The sequence below is a fragment of the Schistocerca americana genome, chromosome 2 (genome assembly GCF_021461395.2).
Source record: "Schistocerca americana isolate TAMUIC-IGC-003095 chromosome 2, iqSchAmer2.1, whole genome shotgun sequence".
Lineage (NCBI taxonomy): Eukaryota > Metazoa > Arthropoda > Insecta > Orthoptera > Acrididae > Schistocerca > Schistocerca americana.
In genome coordinates this window covers 257,227,500-257,252,632 of record NC_060120.1, presented here as the reverse complement: position 1 = coordinate 257,252,632, position 25,133 = coordinate 257,227,500, and the positions used below count along the sequence as shown (strand labels likewise).

The following is a 25,133-nucleotide window of genomic DNA, read 5'->3' as shown; positions in this document are numbered from 1 at the left end:
TAAGCAAAGTTACTTGTTATTCACATGCTGCCTGAAAAATAGCCTGTTTTCCAACCTGCATGTGAATAGCACAAGTTTAAGCACTATGTTACTTGTATCAGTGATCACAGACGTTATGTCCATTGCTGTAAGTGAGATGCAACCCTACAAGTTTATCATTACTTGTAACTTATATGTGCACTGTGACAGAGCATTAAATATTTATGCTTAAAAATGGAGTAATGCCTATATTGCAATAACAGAATAAAAACTTCTACCACTACAAGTGGAAAATGACATCCTGCAAACAATTAATATAGGCTGGGGACCCACATTACAAGATGTTAGTATTGTGCAGTCATTCAATTACGGGTGCCTTTAGCTATACTTGTGAATGATAAACCTATTCTAGCCTAATATCTTCTTATATTTCAGTCTGTATCTACATTAAATAATTAACAGATGACTAAAAATTAAAAAAAGGGACTGTTGCTGACAAGTTTGCTTATGCCAAACTAGAAAATAGTTACAGATTGAACGTTAACTTCGTAGTATAAAAATATTCACTATGAGATAGTACCCTTTCCTCATTGTTCTATACAAAAACTTACTAACATGTAGTCTTCCCACCTATTACCTGAATATTTACCCACTGTGTTGAATTTTTACATATACTTATCATTGAAAAAATATAATTTTATCCACTCTATCCATTCTATCATATTTTCAAACCTTATAGGCTCCCTTGCCTCAGTAATAAGAAAAATGTAGTAACTGTAATGATTTTTACCTTCAAGTGGTAATATGCAATGAGCATTGCTAATGAGACTATGGAATGCAATAACGCCATTAATCGTAACACGTGTTCCATGTAGAAAAAGTCTTCATCTACATGGACTAGCTCTAAAGGTTCTTCTTCTTCACCACTTCCATTTTCTGCACTTCCCACTTCTGTAGAATTCACTTCGATTGAGAGTTCTTCCATTAAATCAGCCACTTCTTCTCCTGAGCCATCGCCATTTTCGTCATCATCACCACCAAGAGTTGTGACCTAGAAGAGTTATTTGATAATTTTAATGCAGTTTACAATATCATGAGCAACAAAACTTTAGCCTATGGACAACGTATGGTGTTTCAAAATAAGAAGTTTCTAAGCTATTATTGCAACTGATTAGGTTATTACTGATTTCTCATCTCAGATTAGTCTTCATTACATTAACAAACAGTAAAACTATTAAACGTCTTTTATTACAATCTGCTGATGCACTTTTTACACAGTGATGATCATTTTTGTTTCGATACAGAATGTCTGCCCTCTTCAGATAAATTCACAGTGTCTAGTATAAGCTTGCTTTACCATGAAGAACAATGCATACAATACCACTCTTAATATACTTTCAGAAGTTTCTTAAAAACAAATTTAAAGCTACTGTACTCACTTTATAAAATAACAGCATGAAGTTGATGCAGAAGGCAAGCACTAAAGCAACATATTTCAAGTTGTAGAAGTTGCGTGCAAGGAAACTTACAGCCCTCTTTGTATACTCGCTGAAGTCAATCTAAAGATAAAAGAACAATAGTCAGTATTGATAATTTAATCTGCAAAGATTTTGTCCTAACATGGAGTAACATGTACTAAGTATTTTGGTAATACTGTTTTCTATGTTAAATTATTAGGCACAAATAAAATTGCCATGGTGCTGGTACCGTTCAAGATATGTTTTGCTTACACAAAATATGTTGCCAGAATATATCATACCGATAAGTTGTGAGAACTAACATTAAGTCCAACAGTAGAAATCATGTTTGGTTAAACAATGGTCAGTTGCAATAAACCAAACAAAATGAAGACACAAACAAATCAACTAACTCAAACATGACCACAGAAACTGGGGTAGTGAAACAGAGACAGAGTTAAATTTTTCAGTATATATGAATCTTTGCCTGCTTATTATACTCTGAATGCTAACCCCATAATTTGTTTAACGCTACTTTAATTTCTGCTCATTACCATTCTGTTTATTAGGGGTTTCAATATGTTGTTGTTGTTGTTGTTGTGGTCTTCAGTCCTGAGACTGGTTTGATGCAGCTCTCCATGCTACTCTATCCTGTGCAAGCTTCTTCATCTCCCAGTAACTACTGCAACCTACATCCTTCTGAATCTGTTTAGTGTATTCATCTCTTGGTCTCCCTCTAAGATTTTTACCCTCCACGCTGCCCTCCAATACTAAATTGGTGATCCCTTCATGCCTCAGAATATGTCCTACCAACCGATCCCTTCTTCTAGTCAAGTTGTGCCACAAACTTCTCTTCTCCCCAATTCTATTCAATACCTCCTCATTAGTTATATGATCTACCCATCTAATCTTCAGCATTCTTCTGTAGGGTTTCAATATAGGCAGTATTTACTACCAACAGATGACATTAATAAAGAAAATAGACTCAACTGTACTTTAAGTAACCAAAATGATACCAGACAAAAATAGTCTGACAAAGGAAATTCTAGGATAGTAAAAACATACAAATTGTGATGACAGATGACAGCAGATGAATGGGGGCTAGTTAGGCTTTTCTCGCAATAATAGCTAACAAGACAAGAATATAATTTGTTTTCATCACTAAAAGTTATACCCAAATTGCAGAGCACAATATTCCATGCAGCTTTAACTGTGTTTTAGCCATACACAGTACGACTTAGCTACACCTCTAAACTTTTAGTCTTCCCTTGGTAACATATGATGGGATAGCAAAGTGGAAACTTCTTCATTTTTTTTTTTTTTTTTTTTTTTTTTTTTTGGCTACTTTCTTAAGTAAAGTCATGACAGAGGCAGGAGCTGGATTAAATATAAGTACACACATCTCTTGAAAATGAAGCAGCATGTTTCAAACTTTTCTCTTCATAACTTGAGCGTACAGTAAACCAGACATTTCTCAATCTCTGGTATAGCTGGAAGACTACCTACAGTTGAAGCCATAGCTGTTACACTTATTGCACCATGATGCCCACAACAGGTTTGAATTTTGCACTGCATTTCTATAGGTGATGGGAGCAGGAAATTTTTCAGGACAATTAGTTTTTCTGAATGAGCCAACATTTTTTTTCTTTCCAATAACATTAATCACCAAAAGATAGAATTTGGATGTGTGAAAATCCTACAGTAACAGTTGAGCAAGACAGTTATTTGCTGAAGGTTAATTATTTCAGCTGCACTGCCATGTGCAACATTCATTTGCTTTCTTTTTCCATGGCGAAAGCTGAAAGAAGATCAGTATACTTGGATCTGATAAAGATCTGACAGTAACAACTGGGAATATCATTTTCTCCAGACACTAAATGGACTCAATTGTACTACAAATAACAAAGGTGATAGGTGACAAGGATATTCTAGTGTGCAAAATACATACCAATAATGATCAGTAATGTATCAGTCTGAACCTTGCACTGTTATGTATTCAAACGATTTAGCACTTCGCAGTATGCCTGTTGTAAATAACTCTGCTCCATATGAAACTGACTGTCAACATCATGAGAATAACCGTGAAGAAAAGAAAAGATGACATACTTCTGAGCCAAAGCATTTAGTAGTAAAAGAGAGAGAGAGAGAGACAGAAAGAGAGAGAGAGAGAGAGAGAGAGAGAGAGACAGAGAGAGAGAGAGAGAAGGCCCTGCTTGATACCCTATTTTACTCTGTAGAAGTAGTCGTTAACAGTAACAAATAAAAATCTGTAAGTGAAGCTCTCTTGTTCACAAAAAATTAAAGAGAAACGTCAGTTAAATCAATATAATAATGTCTTAAACACATTTCCTGTGACTAATTTCCTTATTTTATATAATCTTTGAGCTATAACTGCATAACCCTCTATACTAACATCTGTGAAAATATGTATTTCAGATTAAGGCAGTAAAGGAAAAATAATGCTGAATATATCATTCCCTGTAAAGTTTACAGTACTACTGTTACTATTACTAATATCGTTACCACTATTACTGTTGCCGAAGTCTCATACTCCTTGACAGAGCATAGGGGAATGATGCGGGAGACCCGCACCACCGTACTAGGCATGGTCCTTCATTCATTTCATTACTGTTGCACTGTTATCATTGTGGGACCAGACTCATTAGTATTTATATTCGATGTACTGATATGCTCCACATTCAAGTGACATGTTCCCACATATGGATCCACAGAATGTGCATACTGTTAGTATGTAAATAAATAAAACAGCGTATGCCACGATTTGTCAGCAGTAAGAAAGAAGCTCCCATTTTACCATTTGTTGTTACACATCTGGTACTCAAGTTGGTTGTAAAGAACTTTAAATTTTTCTGTTTCAGCTAATAGTGGATTTGTCATTTTATGTTCTTCAGCTTCTGAGGAATTAAATTTTGAAATCAACTACTTCCTTTAAAACAGCCACACATATGTAACTCCTGGCTTTCCTTTAAGAGGAGTGCCTGACCTAGAACACAGCTAATGGTTCTGATTTCTTGAGAGATTAAGGCAACTCAACAATTGGATTAAGTGATAAATTTTTTTTCAGCCCCCTCACTCACAAATGAACATTTGTATCAGATAATTTTGTCACCACCTCAAGGTGATACAGTTTGAATATGGATTTATTCTTATTATTGGTGCTAGTGGAGTGATTTTGACTGTACTGTTAACATTCACGTAATGGAACCCCTCAACTTATTAATTTAATGTGGCTGGTGACCTTATTTATCCCACAAAAGAAATGAAGAGCATGTTAATTTTCAAATAATACATATACCTTCAAGAAACACAAGCCAATGCTTTAAATAGTGGATATGCAGTACCAAATACTCTGCTGCTTTTCACATTGAATGGTGCTTTATTTTTCACATTACGTATTTATTCCTCAGAGCAGCAATATTGGGCAAAGGTATTACTATCTTTCTCAGCACAACTGAACTTCTCCATCACTGACACACATTATTTATTCAGTTTTTAAGAAGAGTGACTGACCTGGGACATTGCTGATGGTTCAACCACAACTTCCTGCTTGGATTCCGCTTCAACAGCTGCCATTGCAGCCTGCTGCTGTACTGCTGCCTCGGCAGTTGCAGCTGCAGCTTTGCGTGCTGCATCACCACTGTTGAACACAAAAAGCAACACATTACCTTTCAAAAGTTTGACATAACCACCACGAGAACGAAGTAGCTGACAATGCAGAAGATAAGAAGCACAACAATATGATAAAACCTCGTTTAGTATGCTGAAAAACATGTAATAAGCCATTTTTTTTGTCAATTATTGAACATATGACATTAAGCAGAAAACAAAGAGAAAGTGGCTGCTGGTAATTTCAATGCAGATTTTTTTAAAAAGCTTTTCCAGTAAGAATTTGCTAGTTGCTATGATTAAATTTGATTCCTGCCATAAACTTTCCAACTGGTGCAGCTAACTGTTCACTAACAGCCATTGATATTACCTTTATAGAAACCAATAGTCTGTGGCCTCTCTGGCCATGACATGCAGTTCCTTCTGTTAAATGCTAATACTGAACAGGAAATAAAATCTACAAAATCTGAATTCAAGGGGGTAGTCAGTAAGCCAAAAACTGATTATTTTAGGACACTCCTCAAAGACATGAACTTGATCGATGTATACAGTGCTCATAGCATGAATCAAAAATGCAACACTTTGCAAAATATTAATGACAGTAATATGGACATACAAGCAAAGGCACTGCAAGAAAAGATAATCACATCTGACAGAAAAATAAAGACAATATAGGATACAGTTAGGGAGGAGACCGGTAGAAGCAAAAATGAAGAGGAGCAGATAGCATTAAGAGAAAATGATTCATTGGTAACTGGTGTGCAGTGTTGCAAAAATTTTTAACAGGCATTTCATAACTGTTACTGATAAGATGATAAGTTGTCAGGTTCAGTAGATACTGTCATAGAATGTGTCAGACTAGTCAATACAAACAACTCAGTAATATGAATATGGCCCTCACTACACCAGTAGTAGTAATGTCCACCACAAAACCTTTAAAATAAAATAAAAAAATTCTAGTGGTTATGACACAATATCAACAAAGTTAATTAAAGAGTGTGCTTCTGCATTTAGTAACATACTAACAAACCCTTCAACATTCCGCAATTGCTAAATATTTATGAAAATTAGATATATATCATAAACTCCCTCTATTTCCTGCTGCCTCCCCATTTCCTCCCCTCCTCTCTTTGTCCATCTCCTCTCCCTCCTCCCCCCTTCTCTGTTCATCTTCTCCTCCCTCTCTCTGTGTCTGTTTCCTCCCCCTCACCCCTCTGTCCCCTTCTTCCCTCTTTCTGAGCTTGAGCCTTATTGTTATTGCAAATGAAACCTTGATTGGGGGTTCAAGTAACTTAGAATGAAAGAGTTAATTGGTTTGCTTCACTGGTGTATGGGTTATAGGGGAAACCTCTGTAGCTGCTGGATATCTGAGGATAACAGCTTAAGTAGCAGCGTTTCACACAGTTTTAACTTGAAAATGAGTAGGATTACAAAGTTCCACATGATTCAGATTCTGTAGTAGTATTCTAATCATAAGCTGATAAACCATAAATATAACTTTCCTGTTTTCTATAAAATTTACAGTGAGAAAGAAAACAAAATAGCATATCATCACGTATACAATTTTTGTTTGAAATTATATATAATGACAAAGAATGTATATGGGAGAAACAATTTGCCTAACGTCTTACATGCCTTCATATTGTAGCTGAAATTGACTGCGAGAAACAAATTGAAACCTTACATTGTCACAGCACAGCACTTTCTGCCTCACGGTCAGTTTCAACGGAAAAGCAGTACATCATTATTTAAAAGAAATATATAGCCTTTGTCAGGCTGAATGTTTGTCACTGCATCACATAAAAATTTGAAGTAAGGCTTCTGGCAACAATATTTTCCCTTTACATATTACATATATATTTATATATTATATAATTAAAAAAATACAGTCTTTGTCCACCTAAATTGTTATTAGAGTATCATGTAAAAATCTGAAGTAAACAGATTAAGCACTTTTTGAGATTTTTGTTACAATGATAAATGATGACATTCCTTTATATTGTATTGCAGATTAAGTCATTTGGAGAACACACATAAAAAAGTTATTATGTATGCAAGATTTCGGAGCCAGTGGCTCCTTCTTCTGGCAGAAGGGTTGGTGGGGGAGGAAGAGGGGTGAAGGGATAGGGCTGGTGAGGTTTACGAAAAGGGTAGAGTTCGGAAAACTCACCCAGAACACTGGTCAGGGCAGACTTACAGTATAGGATGAGAAATAAAGACTTGAGATTCATCCCATCAGCTAAGTCTCCCCTGACCTGGGGTTCTGTGTGACTTTTCTCAGTTCTACCCATTTTCCTAAACCTCGCCATTCCTTTTCCTTCCCCTTCAACCCTTCTGCCAGAAGAAGGAGCCACTGGCTCTGTAAGCTTGTATACATAATAACTTTTTTATGTCTGTTCTCCTGCTGCTGCTTACTGAGTAGGTTTTTTTTATCCATCCAGTTACATTACATTTTCAAAAATTTTTTTTTTTTTTTTTTTTTTTTTTTGATAAATTAAGTTACCAGTGTAACCAGTCATTTATCGGTGAGACGTTTCCTGAATGTTTGAAATATGCTGAAATGAAGCCTTTATTTAAGAAAGAAGATAAAGAAATACCACCAAATTTCCATCCAATTTCACTTTTGCCAGCAGTCTCGAAAATTCTACAAAAGGTAATATATGATCAACTTCTTAACCATCTGACAACAAATAATATATTGTCAAAGTCACAGTTCAGATTTCTAAAAGCTTCTGATATTGAGAAGACTATCTTGACATAAAATGAGAATGTGTTTAATTCAATAGACAGTAAATTACATGCTACTGGTATATATTGTGATCTGTCAAAGGTATCTGATTGTGTAAATCATAATATCATTTTAAGTAAATTAAAATATTGTCATACAACAGGAAATGCTGCCCATATATCTATGATGGAAAGAGAGGGTGTCATTAGGTAAGAGACATGTATTAAGTCATAAGGCATCATTCAACTGAAAAATAACTACACATGGCATTCACAAGGTTTACTTTCATCTGTAACATTAAAAGATACCAAGTTTGTTTTGTTTGCAGATGATACAGACATTAAAATAATGATGTGTGTGTGGTTTCTACTTTAGAAGAAGGTCTCTTGGCCGAAAGTAAAAATGTATAGCAGTCTTGAAAGTATGTCTGTCCGAGTCTCAACATCTCCACTATATGCTGAGTAGCAATCTATACTTTTCATAATATTGTTGTTAAATCAAGTACAATCTTAAAAAGATGGATTAATGAAATTTACAAGGCCATTAATACATGATTTCTAGCCAATTCTTTGACATTAAATTTTGAAAAAAACGTAGTACATATAGTTTAGGACTTATAAGAGGTTTCCTACCAGTATATGCCTAAAATATGATGACAAACAAGTAGAGGAAGTTGATAGTGTTACGATCTTGGGATTTCAGTTTAATAATAAATTCATCTGGGAGGAGCATACCCCCAAACTGCTGAAACATCAAAACAACACCTAATCTCTGTTTCCAATGCAAATGTTGTCAGACATAGGTGATATAAAAATAAAAAAGCTAGCATACTATGCTTATTTTCATTCCATAATATCATACGGGACTATTTCTGGGGCATTTCATCACGCCAAGCTAAAGTTTTCTGGGTCCAAAACATGTAATAAAACTTATTTGTGATGTGAACCAGGTACAACAGATGCTAGGAGGGGCCTAGTTGCTGGGAGTGGTTCCATATCCTGGGTCCCATCTACATCTGCATCTACAATATACTCCATAATCCACTATGTGGTGCTTGGTGGAAAGTACATTGTATCACTAATGATTGTTACCTTCTGTGTTTCAGTTGTAAAGGGAGCAAGGAAAAAATGACTATCTATATCCCTCTGTATGAGCCCTAATTTCTTGTTCTTCTCTTTGTGGTCTCAAAGCACGCATACACTGGTGGCTGTAGAATCATGCTACAGTTGCTTGCAAATGCCAGTTAACTAAATTTTCTCAATATTGTTTCATGAATGCTCCATTTTCCTAGAATTCTCCCAATAAACTGAAATCAATCATTAGCCACCCTTACTGTTGACCTAGGATGCTTGTTCCATTTCATATCACTTTGCAACAATATAATTACATATTTAAACAATGTGTCTGTGTCAAACAGAACAGAAATACTGTATTCCAACATTACAGGATTTCAGAATGAGATTTTCACTCTGCAGCGGAGTGTGCGCTGATATGAAACTTCCTGGCAGATTAAAACTGTGTGCCCGACCGAGACTCGAACTCGGGACCTTTGCCTTTCGCGGGCAAGTGCTCTACCAACTGAGCTACCGAAGCACGACTCACGCCCAGTACTCACAGCTTTACTTCTGCCAGTATCTCGTCTCCCACCTTCCAAACTTTACAGAAGCTCTCCTGCGAACCTTGCAGAACTAGCACTCCTGAAAGAAAGGATATTGCGGAGACATGGCTTAGCCACAGCCTGGGGTATGTTTCCAGAATGAGATTTTCACTCTGCAGCGGAGTGTGCGCTGATATGAAACTTCCTGGCAGATTAAAACTGTGTGCCCGACTGAGACTCTAACTCGGGACCTTTGCCTTTCGTGGGCAAGTGCTTCTGTAAAGTTCGGAAGGTGGGAGACGAGATACTGGCAGAAGTAAAGCTGTGAGTACTGGGCGTGAGTCGTGCTTCGGTAGCTCAGTTGGTAGAGCACTTGCCCGCGAAAGGCAAAGGTCCCGAGTTCGAGTCTCGGTCGGGCACACAGTTTTAATCCGCCAGGAAGTTTCCTATCAGCGCACACTCCGCTGCAGAGTGAAAATCTCATTCTGGAAACATCCCCCAGGCTGTGGCTAAGCCATGTCTCCGCAATATCCTTTCTTTCAGGAGTGCTAGTTGTGCAAGGTTCGCAGGAGAGCTTCTGTAAAGTTTGGAAGGTAGGAGACGAGATGCTGTGAGTACTGGGTGTGAGTCGTGCTTCAGTAGCTCAGTTGGCAGAGCACTTGCCTGGGAAAGGCAAAGGTTCCGAGTTCGAGTCTTGGTCGGGCACACAATTTTAATCTGCCAGGAAGTTTCATATCAGCGCACACTCCGCTGCAGAGTGAAAATCTCATTCTGGAAACATCCCCCAGGCTGCGGCTAAGCCATGTCTCCGCAATATCCTTTCTTCCAGGAGTGCTAGTTCTGCAAGGTTCGCAGGAGAGCTTCTGTAAAGTTTGGAAGGTGGGAGACGAGATACTGGCAGAAGTAAAGCTGTGAGTACTGGGCGTGAGTCGTGCTTCGGTAGCTCAGTTGGTAGAGCACTTGCCCGCGAAAGGCAAAGGTCCCGAGTTCGAGTCTCGGTCGGGCACACAGTTTTAATATGCCAGGAAGTTTCATTACAGGATTGTTTTTGCAACTCATCTGGATTAACTCTCATTTTTCTACATTTAGAACAAGCTGCCATTCATCACTCCAAATAGAAATTCTGCCTAAGTCTTTGCATTACTTCTTAAGTAACAGAACCTAGCGAAGGTTCATCAGAGACAGGGTATCCTCAGGAGTGCCCCAGAAACGTGTGATAGGACTGCTATAAATGACCTGGCAGACAGTATGTGCTGCAATCTGCAGTTGTTTGCTGATGATGCTGTGGTGTATGGGAAGGTGTCGAAGTTGAGTGACTGTAGGAGGATGCAAGAAGACTTAGACAAAATTTCTACTTGGTGTGATGAATGGCAGCTAGCTCTAAATGTAGAAAAATGTGAGTTCATTCAGATGAGTGGGAAAAACAAACCCCTAACATTGAGGTACAGCATTAGTAGTATCCTGCTCGACACAGTCATGTTATTTAAATATCTCAGAACAGCATTGTAAAGTGATATGAAATGGAATGAACATGTGAGGATTGCGGTATGGAAGGAGAATGGCTGACTTTGGCTTCCTGGGGGATTTTGGGAAGTGTGGTTCATCTGCAAAGGAGACCACACATAGGATGCTAGTGTGACCTATTCTTGAGTACTGTTAGAGTGTTTGGATTAAAGGAAGACAGCAAAGCAACTCAGATGTAGGCTGCTAGATCTGTTACTGGTAGGATCAAACAACACGCAAATGTTACAGAGATGCTTCAGGAAATCAAACGAGAATCCCCGGAGGGAAGGCGATGTTCTTTTCGAGGATCACTATTGAGAAAACGTAGAGAAACAGCATTTCAAGCTGACTGCAGAACAATTGTACTGCCACCAACATAATTTCACATAAGGACCACAAAGATAAGATACAAAAAATTAGGGCTCATCTGGACAATCATTTTTCCCTCGCTCTATTTGCAAGTGGAATGGGAAAGGAAAAGACTAGAAGTTGGTATAGGTCACCCTCCTCAATGCAACGTATGGTGACTTGTAAAGTATGTATGTACATGTAGATTACTTACCTATGACATTTTTGAGCCACTTTGAGGGAACCTAGTCCATATTCCTGGACCTTTGTTAAAAGCCTGCACATGAGGAGAAGAATTTGAGTTTAATGTCCGAAGATTCTGCAGTGGGGCACTGTGTCAAATGCTTTCTAGAAATCTATAAATTTGGATCCTGCCTGTTGCCTTTCAGCCACGGTTTGCAGGATATCGTGAGAGAAAAGGTCAAGCTGAGTTTGACACAAGTGATGCTGTCTAAATCCTTGCTGGTCTGTGGACAGAACCTTCTCTGTCTCCAGACACTTTATTATATTTGAGCTTAGAATATGCTCAAGAATTTTGTAGCAAACTGATGTTAAGCATATTGGTCTGTCATTTTGCGGGAACATCCTTTTACCATTATATATAGGCCCTCAGCTGTCTGCATACAGATCAAGTATTTGGGTGGAGAAGGAAATATGGGTAGCTGTACCTCATTTGGTGCCAAGATTTGACAAGTTCTGTAACAAGAAATAAGTTCAAGTGTCTCACTGGCGTGAGTAGCATTTTATTCATAACTTTTTAAATTGATTATTTCACTATTTACAAAGTATCCCACAGGGGAGTCATGGGAACAACATAGTTGGTCAGAGGAGCCATGAACTCAAAATGATTGAATACTATAGGCCTAGGTTTTTGAGAACTATCACTGCAGTATGCAGTCTTCCTCATGGATATGCAGTTAGTAACATGGATTTATTTAAAAGGAACTGCAGCATACACTCAGTGAACACTGGACGAAGAATGATTTGCACTTGGATGTTTGCTATTTTGCAGGTCCTATTTTCCATTTGATTCATATGGAAATGGATAATGTGATTCATATGGAAATGGATAATGCAAGCAGTAAACCCTATAAATTCAAGTCTAATTTGGGAGGCTTCCTTGCAGCAAAATCCTCAAATTCTGCACAAATTTCCTCATAGTAGTTCGTGCCTTTCACATTATTTGTAATAATTGTGTGTAAGGAACACTATAATATTTGCTTTTAATTAGTATTTTGTGAATGACATGTGCACTGAATCATTCTATGAACAAGTATCTTTGATTAAAATGGTCCTGCACAATCTGAGGAAACATTCCATGCAGGAAAAATATATTTAAAAACAAAGATGATGTGACTTACCATACGAAAGCGCTGGCAGGTCGATAGAAACACAAACAAACACATACACACACACAAAATTCTAGCTTTCGCAACCAATGGTTGCTTCATCAGGAAAGAGGGAAGGAGAGGGAAAGACGAAAGGATGTGGGTTTTAAGGGAGAGGGTAAGGAGTCATTCCAATCCTGGGAGCAGAAAGACTTACCTTAGGGGGAAAAAAGGACAGGTATACACTCGCACACACACACATATCCATCCGCACATACACAGACACAAGCAGACATTTTCAAATGTCTTTAAATATGTCTGCTTGTGTCTGTATATGTGTGGATGGATATGTGTGTGTGTGTGTGTGCGCGAGTGTATACCCGTCCTTTTTTCCCCCTAAGGTAAGTCTTTCCGCTCCCGGGATTGGAATGACTCCTTACCCTCTCCCTTAAAACCCACTTACTTTCGTCTTTCCCTCTCCTTCCCTCTTTCCTGATGAAGCAACCATTGGTTGTGAAAGCTTGAATTTTGTGTGTATGTATGTGTCTGTCTGTGTTTCTATCGACCTGCCAGCACTTTCGTATGGTAAGTCACATCATCTTTGTTTTTAAATATATTTTTCCCGCGTGGAATGTTTCCCTCTAATATATATAATAGAGGGAAACATTCCACGTGGGAAAAATATATCTAAAAAGAAAGATGATGAAACTTACCAAACAAAAGCGCTGGCAGGTCGATAGACACACAAACAAACACAAACATACACACAAAATTCTAGCTTTCGCAACCAATGGTTGCCTCGTCAGGAAAGAGGGAAGGAGAAGGAAAGACAAAAGGATATGGGTTTTAAGGGAGAGGGTAAGGAGTCATTCCAATCCCGGGAGCGGAAAGACTTACCTTAGGGGGAAAAAAGGACAGGTATACACTCGCACACACACACATATCCATCCACACATACACAGACACAAGCAGACATATTTAAAGACATTTGAAAATGTCTGCTTGTGTCTGTGTATGTGTGGATGGATATGTGTGTGTGTGCGAGTGTATACCTGTCCTTTTTTCCCCCTAAGGTAAGTCTTTCCGCTCCCGGGATTGGAATGACTCCTTACCCTCTCCCTTAAAACCCATATCCTTTTGTCTTTCCTTCTCCTTCCCTCTTTCCTGACGAGGCAACCATTGGTTGCGAAAGCTAGAATTTTGTGTGTATGTTTGTGTTTGTTTGTGTGTCTATCGACCATCCAGCGCTTTTGTTTGGTAAGTTTCATCATCTTTCTTTTTAGATATATATATATATATATAAAACAATTATTACAGAAGAGCACTTACCCAAGTAAGTCCACAAGGCTGAGAGGTGATTCCCCTTCAGCAGCTTCTTGCTTGGCATGTTCTTCTGCCCCCTCCTCAGGAGTTGTGTCTCCGCCTTCTTCAACGCTTGACTGTGGAGATGGTGGAGCACTTTCATGTGGAACCATGTGATACCTAACAGAGACGTGGCTTTCACTAATGCAGTAACATTTTGATTATGGTTAAGAAACTGATACTCTTAGTTACAGCAAAAACACAATGCACATACAAACATGATAAAAAAGGAACATAATATTTGTCACCAGAAAAATAACTTTGGTTTCTTTTTACTGTTTAATTTTGTCCCAAAGTTGTTGAATAATGAAATCTCACATAATTACCTCTGATTTACTTAAATTCTGAAGTACAAGATTAAAAGAGAAATAATTTTCTCATGCACCTGCTTCTACAGACAACTACAGATTTTGTGTTACAAAATGATAGGCTCTTTATTTTATTCCCATAAATGGATATTTTTCTGATTAATTTTTAGCCTCTTTGGCATGTTTCATTTTTTTCAATACAATTATGTACTGAAATGCTGTTTAGTTGGAGAGGGGGGAGGAGGTAAAGTGGGGTATGTCCTGAAAGGTAAATTCCTGCGGAGAATGGTCTTACATATACAGTAATGTGACCCACAACAAAAAGGTACTCCAAAATCTCCAAAACATGTACCAATGAAACAATTCAATAATACACCAAATCTGAGCTATACGCAAAAGTTCTGTTAAATTTTTAAGGCCAATGGAAATGTCAGTTATTCTAAGACAATTTGGAGCCCTGATGTGCACTCATATTGACACGTGAACAATTTTGAATTTCCTAAGTGAAGCAAAAATTGAACCTTCCACTGCGTTATTAATGTCACAATTTGTTCACAGGTTTAACAGCAGAAGAAAGAAAAAAGAGGAGGTTCTCAAGTACTGTAACAAGTAAAATGATCAGTGAAATAAGGTTTTGCCTACATGTAGCTTTCTCTGGCAAGTAATTTTTTTGTAGCATAAACTGAAACTTCCTCCCTGACAAATGCAGAAACAGTATCTGATCAGTTACAGGGGGTGTCACAGTGATGCCCTGCTGTATTGTTTCTTCCTGTGGGTATATCCCACGGTAAATTCATTCACTTAACAGTAAACGACAAAGAATAGTGACCAGTTATGAAGACCATTATGCCACTGCCAGTGAACTGGTTGATAAAAACCCACTTCATTTTCAAGCAGAATAATGTGCTTTGACACAAATCATTTTTAATCAGTGTTTATTTTTTCAGTCTTATCAATAAAGCAATGGAACTGTTTGCTAGAGTAGCGTTTATTGTTATATGAATGAACTTACTATGTGTATACCCATAGAAAGTAACAATACTGCATGGCATCACTATCACATCTCCCTGACACTAACCAGATACTGTTTCTGTATTGGTCAAGGATATAGACATTATGATCTTTCCCAATGAATACACTCCAACAAGATGTCAGACTTGCCTTAGAAAGTATCAAAATGGAAGCTTACAAACAACTATAAACTAGTGTACTGTACACTGCATTTCTGCCATCATTTCTGATGAGAGCACACAAAATATCAGACCAACTGTGTGGTTGGACTGAAGATTTTCTAGCAATTACAACACAGCATGTCATTCTCAATGGAGAGACATCTTCAGACATAACAGTAACTTTGGGTGTACTCCAAGGGACTGTTATAGGTACATTACTTTTCACAACATTTATTAATGAATAGGGGACCAATTGGAGGTTCCATGAGGATTTTTGTGGATGCTGCTGTTACATACAGAGAAGTCACAATGCTAGAAAATTGTAACGAAATGCAGAAAGACCTGCAGAGCACCAACACTTTGTGCAGGCGTGCTGACACTCACCAAACAGAAATGTCATATTTTATATACATAGACAGAAAGACCCATTGTTGTATGATAACATGACTGCAGAACAATCACTGGAAGTAGTTACCTCCACAGAATATCTAACAGTATGCATATGAAGCAATGTAAAGTGGAACGACCACATAAAACTAACTGCAGGAAACGCAGATGCCAGGCTGAGACTCATTGCAAGAATTCTCATGCAAAGTAATCCGTCAACAAATGAGGTAGCTTACAAAACCCTCAATTGACCACTACTTGAATATTGCTCATTAGTATGAGATCTGTACCAGAGAGGATTAATAGAAAAAATAGAGAAAATCCAGAAAAGGGCAGCACATTTTGTTAGGGTCATGTCGTAACCATGAAAGCATCATGGGGATGATCAATCAACTCCAGTGGCAACCACTGCAAGAGAGGCATCCTGCATCATGGTGTGGTTTACTTTTAAAGTTATGAGAGCATACATTCCTAGAAGAGTCAATAAATAAATTGCATTTTCCTGTGAATATATCGTGAAAAGATCACAAAGATAAAATTAGAAAGATTCATGACCACACAGTGGTTTACTGGCAATTGTTCTTCCTACAAGCCATCTGGAGCTTGAACAAGAAAGAGGGGAAGTAACATTGGTACAAAGTAACCTCTGCCACATACAGTAAGTTGGCTTGTGGGGTACTGATGAAGATGTAAAGATAAGTGTGTTAAAGATCATCACTATATCAAAAATAGTAGTTAACTTTTAAAAAGATATGCACGATGAAACGAACACTGAATAAAGAGACTGCAAAATACCACAACAGAGGAAGAAGCTGCAAAAATTGAAGGTATTTAGGGTTACATGAAGAGATGATGCAGGTCATGGAAGACAATGCACGACAGCTCAAGGGGCACATTAATGAGTAAATTCCTGGTTTCCCTCTCACTCAATCAAACTCTGGCATTTTGTTGTAAGTGCTTCAGTGGTTAACCACTAGGATTTTAATACTCTCTCCTGTGGGAGTACTTTCTTTTGATATTACACTGATACTTGTAGGTTTCCTGCAGCTATCATTTTCTAAATTGGACAGAGAGCTGCCTAACCTAAAAAATCCCTGTGTAACCTTTTTACACAGCCAGCTACCTGGGAAGCTGTCTTTGATGTGTAGGGCACAGGTGACACATTTAGGAGGACCCTACAGCTGTCAACCCTATGGTGCAAGTCTAAAAAGTCACAGCCTAGCCTTTCATAGAACCTTCAGAGTCTCTGGTACAAGCCTTTCACTGAACTCAGCTACAGAGGACCATGCTCTGTTCTGGGGACAATGTTGCAGACTGCGAGCTTTGTTGAAACTCTGTGAGCAAGACTGGTATTCTCAACCTCCTCTGCTAGTCATTGGAATGATCCAAGTATGACCTCAGAGCCCAAACAACAGTGTTTGTTACAATGTGCACCACAATCTGTAGTTGGCTGCACACTGTTCCCTCAATGCCTGACAGAACAGGCTATTCAACAAGGTGATTGAGGCCTTGAGGCATACACACTGAGTTCACCTGGTGCTCCTTCCCATCATTATCAGGTAACAAACAGAATTCAACAGTAGTATTTTAATTTCCAATAAATGCAGACGATATACACTCCTATCAAAAGAGAGAACTGATGTGACACAATATATTACTAATTTACAGCAAAAGTAAATTACAAAAATAATTTATTAGGAAATAGGTTATGCAAAACACTTGTAATTTATGATAATCTTTACAAGCATCCAAAACTTCTCAAAAATTTGTTTTCCACGTAAACATATAATGAAATTTGGGAACCGCTAGTTGTGGATGAGGATACTGTGGCCAAACTTTCTGAAAAGCACTGTTAGGTTTACAGTTGACAACATATGTGGTCCAGTCACAATCACATGACTACTGCTTATGTTCAATATCAAAAAGCAATAACCACTAACAGATGGCAGGTTGCAGCACTAGCAGTGGATGGTACATAAAGTGTGTCACGGAGAGCAGAAAATAAACCAGCTGTTGTCATAATGCAGAAACAGAGCAATTTATTTGATGTCCAAAAGAGCATGACCATTGGCTTTTCGGTCAGTAGTAGAAGCATTTTCAAAATGGCTAAGTTTGTAAACTGCTTGCATGCTGCTGTGGTTAAAGTATACTGTGTATGGCAAAATAGTGCTATCCAAAACCAACAATGAGACATCTGTGGTGTACCACGGGCCACAAGTGACAGGGGTGAACAGTGGCTGTGAAGATGTGTATCGGCAACTAGACGTGCTATTGTTGAGCAGCTGACCCCACAGCTGAACCAAGGGGCTACCAACTGAGTCTCCTCAATGACCGTAGAGCAGTCATTGCTGCGTATGGGCCTCCATAACAGGCACCTGGTTCATACATCGAGCTGATGGCTGTTCATTGGCAATGAAGGCTGAAATTTTCATGTCAATATTGCAACTTGATGTCCACTGAATGGTGACAGGTGGCCTCTTCAGATGCATCACATTTTATGCTCCATTGTACAGATGGCTTTTGGCGTGTACTGCCCTGCAACAGCCATCAGAAAGGTCCATTCCGGAGAAGGCAACGTTATGTTCTAGGGAATGTTTCCATGGCATTCTGGTGGATGATCTCATCGTTCTGAAAGGCACAGTGACTCAAGACAAGTATGCATCTATCCTTGGGGACCATGTTCACCCCTACATCCAGTTTGTTTTTCCTCAGTATGATAGCATCTACCAGCAGCACAAAGTAACAGGTCACACAGCTCGCAATGTATGTCTGTGGTTCAAAGAGCACCAGGATGAGTATACTGTGCTTCCCTGGCCATCAGATGCTCAAGACTTAAGCCTATTCGAGAATATATGGGACCACCTCAACTGGGTTGTATGTGCCGCAGATCCTAAACCAAGAAACCTAGCACAACTGGCAACGGCACTGGAGTCAGCACGGCTCCGCATCCCTGTCAGTAACTTCCAGAACATCATTCACTCTCTTTCTCTATGCCTTACAGCAGCCTGCACTGTAAAGGGTAGTTATTCAGGGTTTTGACAGGTGGTCACATCAATAGGACTGGACAGTGTAATACTACACAATACATCATGTTCCTGAAAAGCTTAGATTATGTTTACAAATGACATTTGATATTACACAATATATCATGGCATGTCCACGAGTTTTGACAAAACCAACACAAAAATCAAGTTTAAATTTTACGTCAAGTTTAAACCTAAGTTTTTGAAAAGAAATTATGTGATGCACATGATTTTGTCTGAAGGCAAAGGAAATGCTGAGAGTCAGTTTATATACTTAGGTATAAATAAATGTGTGAATTGCACAGATTTTGGAACTTAAATGATTTTGTGTCCCCTTTAACACTAGTGTGCCAAAGGTGGACACTCCAGCTTCAGTATATCTCGCAAAAATGAAAATTTTGATACTCACTGCCCATTATCCTCTTTTGTAATATCCAAGCCAAATGCCTGCATCTGCTGCGGGGCATTTGCTTCATCTGGTGTCGCAGGTAATGCTGGTAACACACGTAAAGGACCCATCCGTTCTTCTTCTTTCACCTCGACAACAGGCTCTTCTATTTGCGGTCCTCTCATGAGTGACATTAAGATTCCAACAACATACCTATTACCAAAACATATAAAAAAGTATATTTCCAGATTTCTTTGTGTGAAACAGAACAGAATGAGAGGCATATATAAATAATTTCTGAATGCATATCTGTCATGAAAGTTACTTTGTGTGTTGTTGTTATTGTGGACTTCAGTCCAACGACTAGTTTGACGCAACTCTCCATGCTACTCTACCCTGTGCAAGCTTCTTCATCTCTGAATCTGCTTACTGCATTCATCTCTTGGTCTCCATCTATGATTTTTATCCCCCACACTTCCCTCCAGTACTAAATTGAAATCCCTTGATGTACCAGAATGTGTCCTATTAACTGATCCCTTCTTCTAGCCAGGGTGTGTTACAAATTTCTTTTCTTCTCAATTCTATTCAGTACCTACTCATTATCTGCATGATCTACCCATCAAATCTTCAGCATTTTTCTGTAGCACCACATTTCACAAAGCTTGTACTCTATTCTTGTCTAAACTGTTTATTGCCCATGTTTCACTTCCATTCATGGCTACATTTCATACAAATTCTTACAGAAAGGACTTCATGACAGTTAAATCTATATTCAGTGTTAACAAATTTCTCTTCTTCAGAAATGCTTTTCTTTCCATTGCCAGTCTACATTTTATAACCTCCCTACTTCGACCATCATCAGTTATTTTGCTTCCCAAATAGCAAACCCAGTTTACTGCTTTAAGTGCCTCATTTCCTAATCTAATTCCCTCAACATCACCTGATTTAATTTGTCTACATTACACTATCCTTGTTTTGCTTTTGTTGGTATATCTTCCTATCAAGATACTGTCCATTCCGTTCAGCTACTCTTCCAGGTCCTTTGTGCTGTCTCTGACAGAATCACAATGTCATCGGCGAACCTCAAAGTTTTAATTTCTTCTCCATGGATTTTAATTCCTACTCCGAATTTTTCTTTTGTTTCCTTTACTGCTTGCTCAATACATAGACTGAATAACAGCAGAGGGAGGCTACAACCCCATCTCAATCTCTTCTCAACCACTGCTTCCCTTTTGTGCCCTTGACTCTTATAACTGACACCTCGTTTCTGTGCAAATTGTAAATAGCCTTTCACTCCCTGTATTTTATCCCTGCCACCTTTAGTATTTGAAAGAGAGTATTTCAGTCAACACTATCAAAATCTTTCTCAAAATCAACAAATGCTATAAAAGTAGGTTTGCCTTTCCTTAACTTATTTTCTGTGAGAAGTCATAGGATCAGTATTGCCTTGCATGTTCCTGCATTTCTCTGGAATCCAAACTGATCTTCCCCCTGGTCAGCTTCTACCGGTTCTTCGATTCTTCTGTGTGTTAAGTTGCTCAAATCTGTAGGTTCTGCCTCATAATCTCTCCAAACAAAAATTCGTAATTATCAAAGATAAAACCAAAGCTCCTTCCACTAATGTATCATTTGTCTAATTATGTACCTGTCTTTCGTGACATATATATGATATGAAATTCTACATGTTATTATTCCTATTTATACTTTATTGAAATCAGCCAAGATGTTTCAGTAACTTTTCAGCAATATGTCTGTTTTCTATATATGTATGTATAAAATTTTATTTTCTTGTGCCTAATTAAGTAGGAAACTGTTTTTGTTACTACAGTCATGAAGTTGTGTTGATAAGAAAGCATCTAGCCTTAATGAAATATTCCTAGTTATATGTGTCTTTATTTTGTATTTATACATGAATGTAAAGATGGGAAATTTTTTTACTTTTTGTACTTTGACAAGTCCAATATCATGAATGTGTTAAAATGGGTGCTAAATCAATAAATAAATAAATAAATAAAAATAAATAAATAAATACAATTTATTGCTGTTTTTGTGAAATGTGCATAGAAATGACTCTGTATTCATAACTGCTAATTATCCATGGTTATGTCATGACTGTATATGTGCCGAAACATACAAATTATAGAAGTGCAGTGAACTTGGAAGATGACATAATATTATTTGCTGGTGATGCCATATTTTAATAGAAAATATTGCTCCACAAAAAATCAGACAATATTTTGAAAAAGTTTAAAATGTTTGAGTCCTGGTTCTGACTGATTGCATTAAATCAGGATATATCAGAGACCCAAATGACACCACTTTGCACTAAATCACCACCGATTGCCATAAGTTGATCAATTTTGAAGCGTAAATAGAATAACTCTAAACAATCAGCAAATAGTTGAGGCTAATCATGTAAATTGCTTAGTTGTAAATAAGAAAGGAAATTTAAATTGGAATAAATTAAGTTATTAATAACATAGGTATTGCAGGGAATATATTATTTCAATCTACTTACATGCCAGCCATGAAGAAAACTATCACTGATATTTCATATACAGCTACTAAAATTATATTGTTTTCTGAACGAACTCAAGTAACATACCATGAAAAATTATTAGGAACCTGTGTTTTCCAGTAAAAGTGGCATAACATACACTGTATCAAAACCTAAAAATACTAACTGTTCCATCACATTACTTTTTTATTTCAAAATACAGTATTTACCAGAGTACAAGGCCACTCCATAAGATGACCAACACCATTTTTTTAAGAGGCTCCTTGAGAACATTTTATTTTTAACATATTCTGATTAACCAAAATTACAAACTATCTTATGGATATGAAGTATCTGTCTAAAAATTTAACATTATACTTATTCTTAACTTATTCTATATATTGATTGTCTATATTTCGATAACACAAGGAGTAATAAAGTGGTTTATACAAATTTTTATCTTCACTTCCTTTTTCACATACTATCTAAGCCCCTCTTTAGGGGATACCACCTTGTGGAAGCACTGTCCAGGCAGGTGGAGACACCTGTGAGTTTGCAAGAAGCTGAGGGCTATATTTCCAGTAGCACAGCTACCAGCAGGGTCTCTCATGCCAGGCAGGCCTCAGTGGATGGGCCAGACAAAGAGTGTTCCACAACACCCCGTCTCTCCCATACCCAATCCCCTAGTCCTACCTTATGTCCCCAGATACCCAACCCAAGGTATGGTGAGATCCATGCTGATGGTTGTATGGCACATGGGAATATGTGTCTTTAATGGAATCTCAGGGATACCAGGCAACCTCCCTGAGTACTTAGCCTTCCACCACGAGGACTGAATATATCACCCTCTAGTTGGACTAAAATGGAGAGCACAGAACAAGAAAAAATAAAAACTGAGGGGTATGATGAGACCTCAGACATCCAAACATTGGAGCTGGAACCGAAGGAAGCTGTCTCCGCAACAGTATTGGTTGATAGACTAGTCCAAGATGTAGAAATTGATACGGAGAAGTTGCACCTGGTCAAGATTAAATCCTTGTGTGGCCTCAGAGGAGAAAAATTATCTAAGATCAGAAACAAAAGGAAGGTAAAGAATTGCTTCCTAAACAAAAATGGAGGAAAAACAGGGATATCCAACAGACATCACCTCACAGCAGATAGAGCTTGTAAAATGGCTTTCTTCAGGAAGACTGGGGGGAGACAGAAGTCCAGGATACAAATTCAGGGGAGACTATCTGGACAACAGTGTTCTTATTTTTGTCTTTGTAGGGATGAAAACAGTGGATTGGGTTAAGAAGATTGTGCCCAAGTTATCTCTATGGGAGGAGGTGAAGCGGCTGGTCAAGACAGTGGCTAAGCTCTTCAAGACCACAAAGATGTCAATTTAGGTTCCAAAGCTTGGAGGGTAATCATTTGAAAGGTTGCACCAGTTGTACCAGACAGCCAAACCCTTGTGTTTGTGTGTGTGTGTGTGTGTGTGTGTGTGTGTGTGTGTGTGTGTGTAGAGGGTGAGAGGAAGCCAGTGAAAAATCCATGGCACTGTGGGAACAGGCTACCGTCAAGGTTATCAAAGACATCGGAAGCATCCATGGTGGCAAGATGGAGACTGGAAATGTTGCAGATAAACTTGCATCACAGTAAAGGAGAAACTGGCACCCTGGGTCATCTTCTGAGAAGACAGGAGATGAATGTGGACCTGATCCAGGAACCCCATCTATATAAGGGGGGATTTCTGGCCTTGGAGGAACTGAAGGTAAGTTGCTTTATGCTAGGAATCCAAGGAACTCCAGAATAAGCATTTAAGTCAAAGGTGGAATTTCATTCATGCCAGTGGCAGACTTTTATTCCAGGAACTTAGTGACCATTAGGATGAAACAGAAGCAAGAGGGAAATTGCATTGGCCTTAGCTTTCCTTCCCAACAAGAGCTGTACTCCTTCCCAGGAAGTGAGGAGACTGGTCAACAGGTGCTCACAGAGAATGAACAACTGCTGGTTGGGTGTGATGCCAATGCCCACAACTTAGCATAGGGAAGCAGAGGCACCACTAGCAGAGGTGAGTACCTTCTTGAATTTTTACTCAAAAGCAATCTGGATGTCCTGAATAGGGGGAGGGAACATACATTCAGGAACAAAAGGAGAGAGAGAAGTAATTAATTTAACATTCAAGTTCATTCTAATGGGCAGCTTTATCAAAAAATGGGATATGGTGTTGGAGCCATCCTTATTCGACCGCATGTATATTACGTTTGAGGTTGAAATGGGTGTTAAACAGACTATGGCCTACGGGAATCCCAGAAAAACAGACTGGGACTCATATAGGAAAGACCTCAACTCACACTTATCTGAAGTCAGAACTCTGACAAGGAATCCTGTAGATTTTGAGAAAATGTTGGACACAGTGCTGTCTGCTTGGGAAACTATGTCCTTGGGAAACTCCCAAATCACGAAGAACTGCACACCCAGGAATGTATCTTGGTAGAACAGTAGCCTGGAATTGCAAAGGAGGAAGGTAAGAAAATTGTTAAGCCTTTCAAGAAGGAAAGGAAAATGTGCAAAGTATTTGGAGGCCCTTGTCAAATACAATCTTCCAATTAATCAAGTGAAACTGTCATCCTGGAAGGTATTATGTGAGGAAGTGGGAGGTACAGCTAATTGTGCTAGACTTCACAAAATTCTCACCAGAATATCAACTAAGCCAGGAGGTATTATAAGCAAGGAAGATGCTGAGTATACAAAGACAATGAAAGAGAGGCTGGATGTGCTCCTCAAGACTCACTTCCCACAATGCACTTTGGCAGACAACATGGATCAAGATTCAGTCCCTGAGAGGCACTGGTTTACAGGTAATCAAAGGGAGAACTGAGAATATGCCAGGGAATGTAGTGATTTAAAAAAAAAATATCCAGTGGATAGTGGGAATGTTTCAACCATTCAAGTCACCTGGCCAAATGGAGTCTTTCCAGCTCTTCTGTAACAAGCATGAGAGACTTCAATAGACTTCCCTGTACGCTATTTAGGTTTAGACTAGCAGCAGAAATCATTCCTAATACTTGGAAGACTACTTGCTTTCATTTCGAAGCCAGGAAGAATTGATCATACCAAGACCAAGGATATGAGACCAATCAGTCTGCCCTCCTCTCTTTCAAAGACATTAGAAAATCTGGTTAATGTGCACATTAGAGAAAGGAGGCTAACTAAAGTTCCTTTACATGTAAACCAACAAGCATATCAGCCAGGCAGGTCATGTGAAACAGAACTCCTCCAATTTGTCGGGAAAGTGGAAAATGCACTAAACTTTCAGGAAACTGCTCTCTGCATCTTCCTGGATATATGAGATGGCTTTCATCATTAAGAATTCATGGTTAGAGATGCAGAAGAATGTGGTACTGTGACCACTGTACGTACACAGGTTAAGACTACACTGAGCAG

At 38.4% G+C, this 25,133-nt stretch overlaps 1 protein-coding gene across 1 annotated transcript in view; it reads right to left on the bottom strand.

Moving 5' to 3' along the window:
• Nucleotides 1–25,133, bottom strand: part of LOC124595722 (ryanodine receptor) — a 690,379-nt gene that overhangs the window by 32,631 nt on the left and 632,615 nt on the right. The window contains exons 92-96 of the mRNA XM_047134588.1: nucleotides 19,229–19,420; nucleotides 13,897–14,049; nucleotides 4,968–5,094; nucleotides 1,419–1,538; nucleotides 770–1,030 (exon numbers count right to left, since the gene is read on the bottom strand). Coding sequence (XP_046990544.1) covers nucleotides 770–1,030; nucleotides 1,419–1,538; nucleotides 4,968–5,094; nucleotides 13,897–14,049; nucleotides 19,229–19,420 — 853 coding nt within the window. The remainder of the gene's footprint in view (nucleotides 1–769; nucleotides 1,031–1,418; nucleotides 1,539–4,967; nucleotides 5,095–13,896; nucleotides 14,050–19,228; nucleotides 19,421–25,133) is intronic.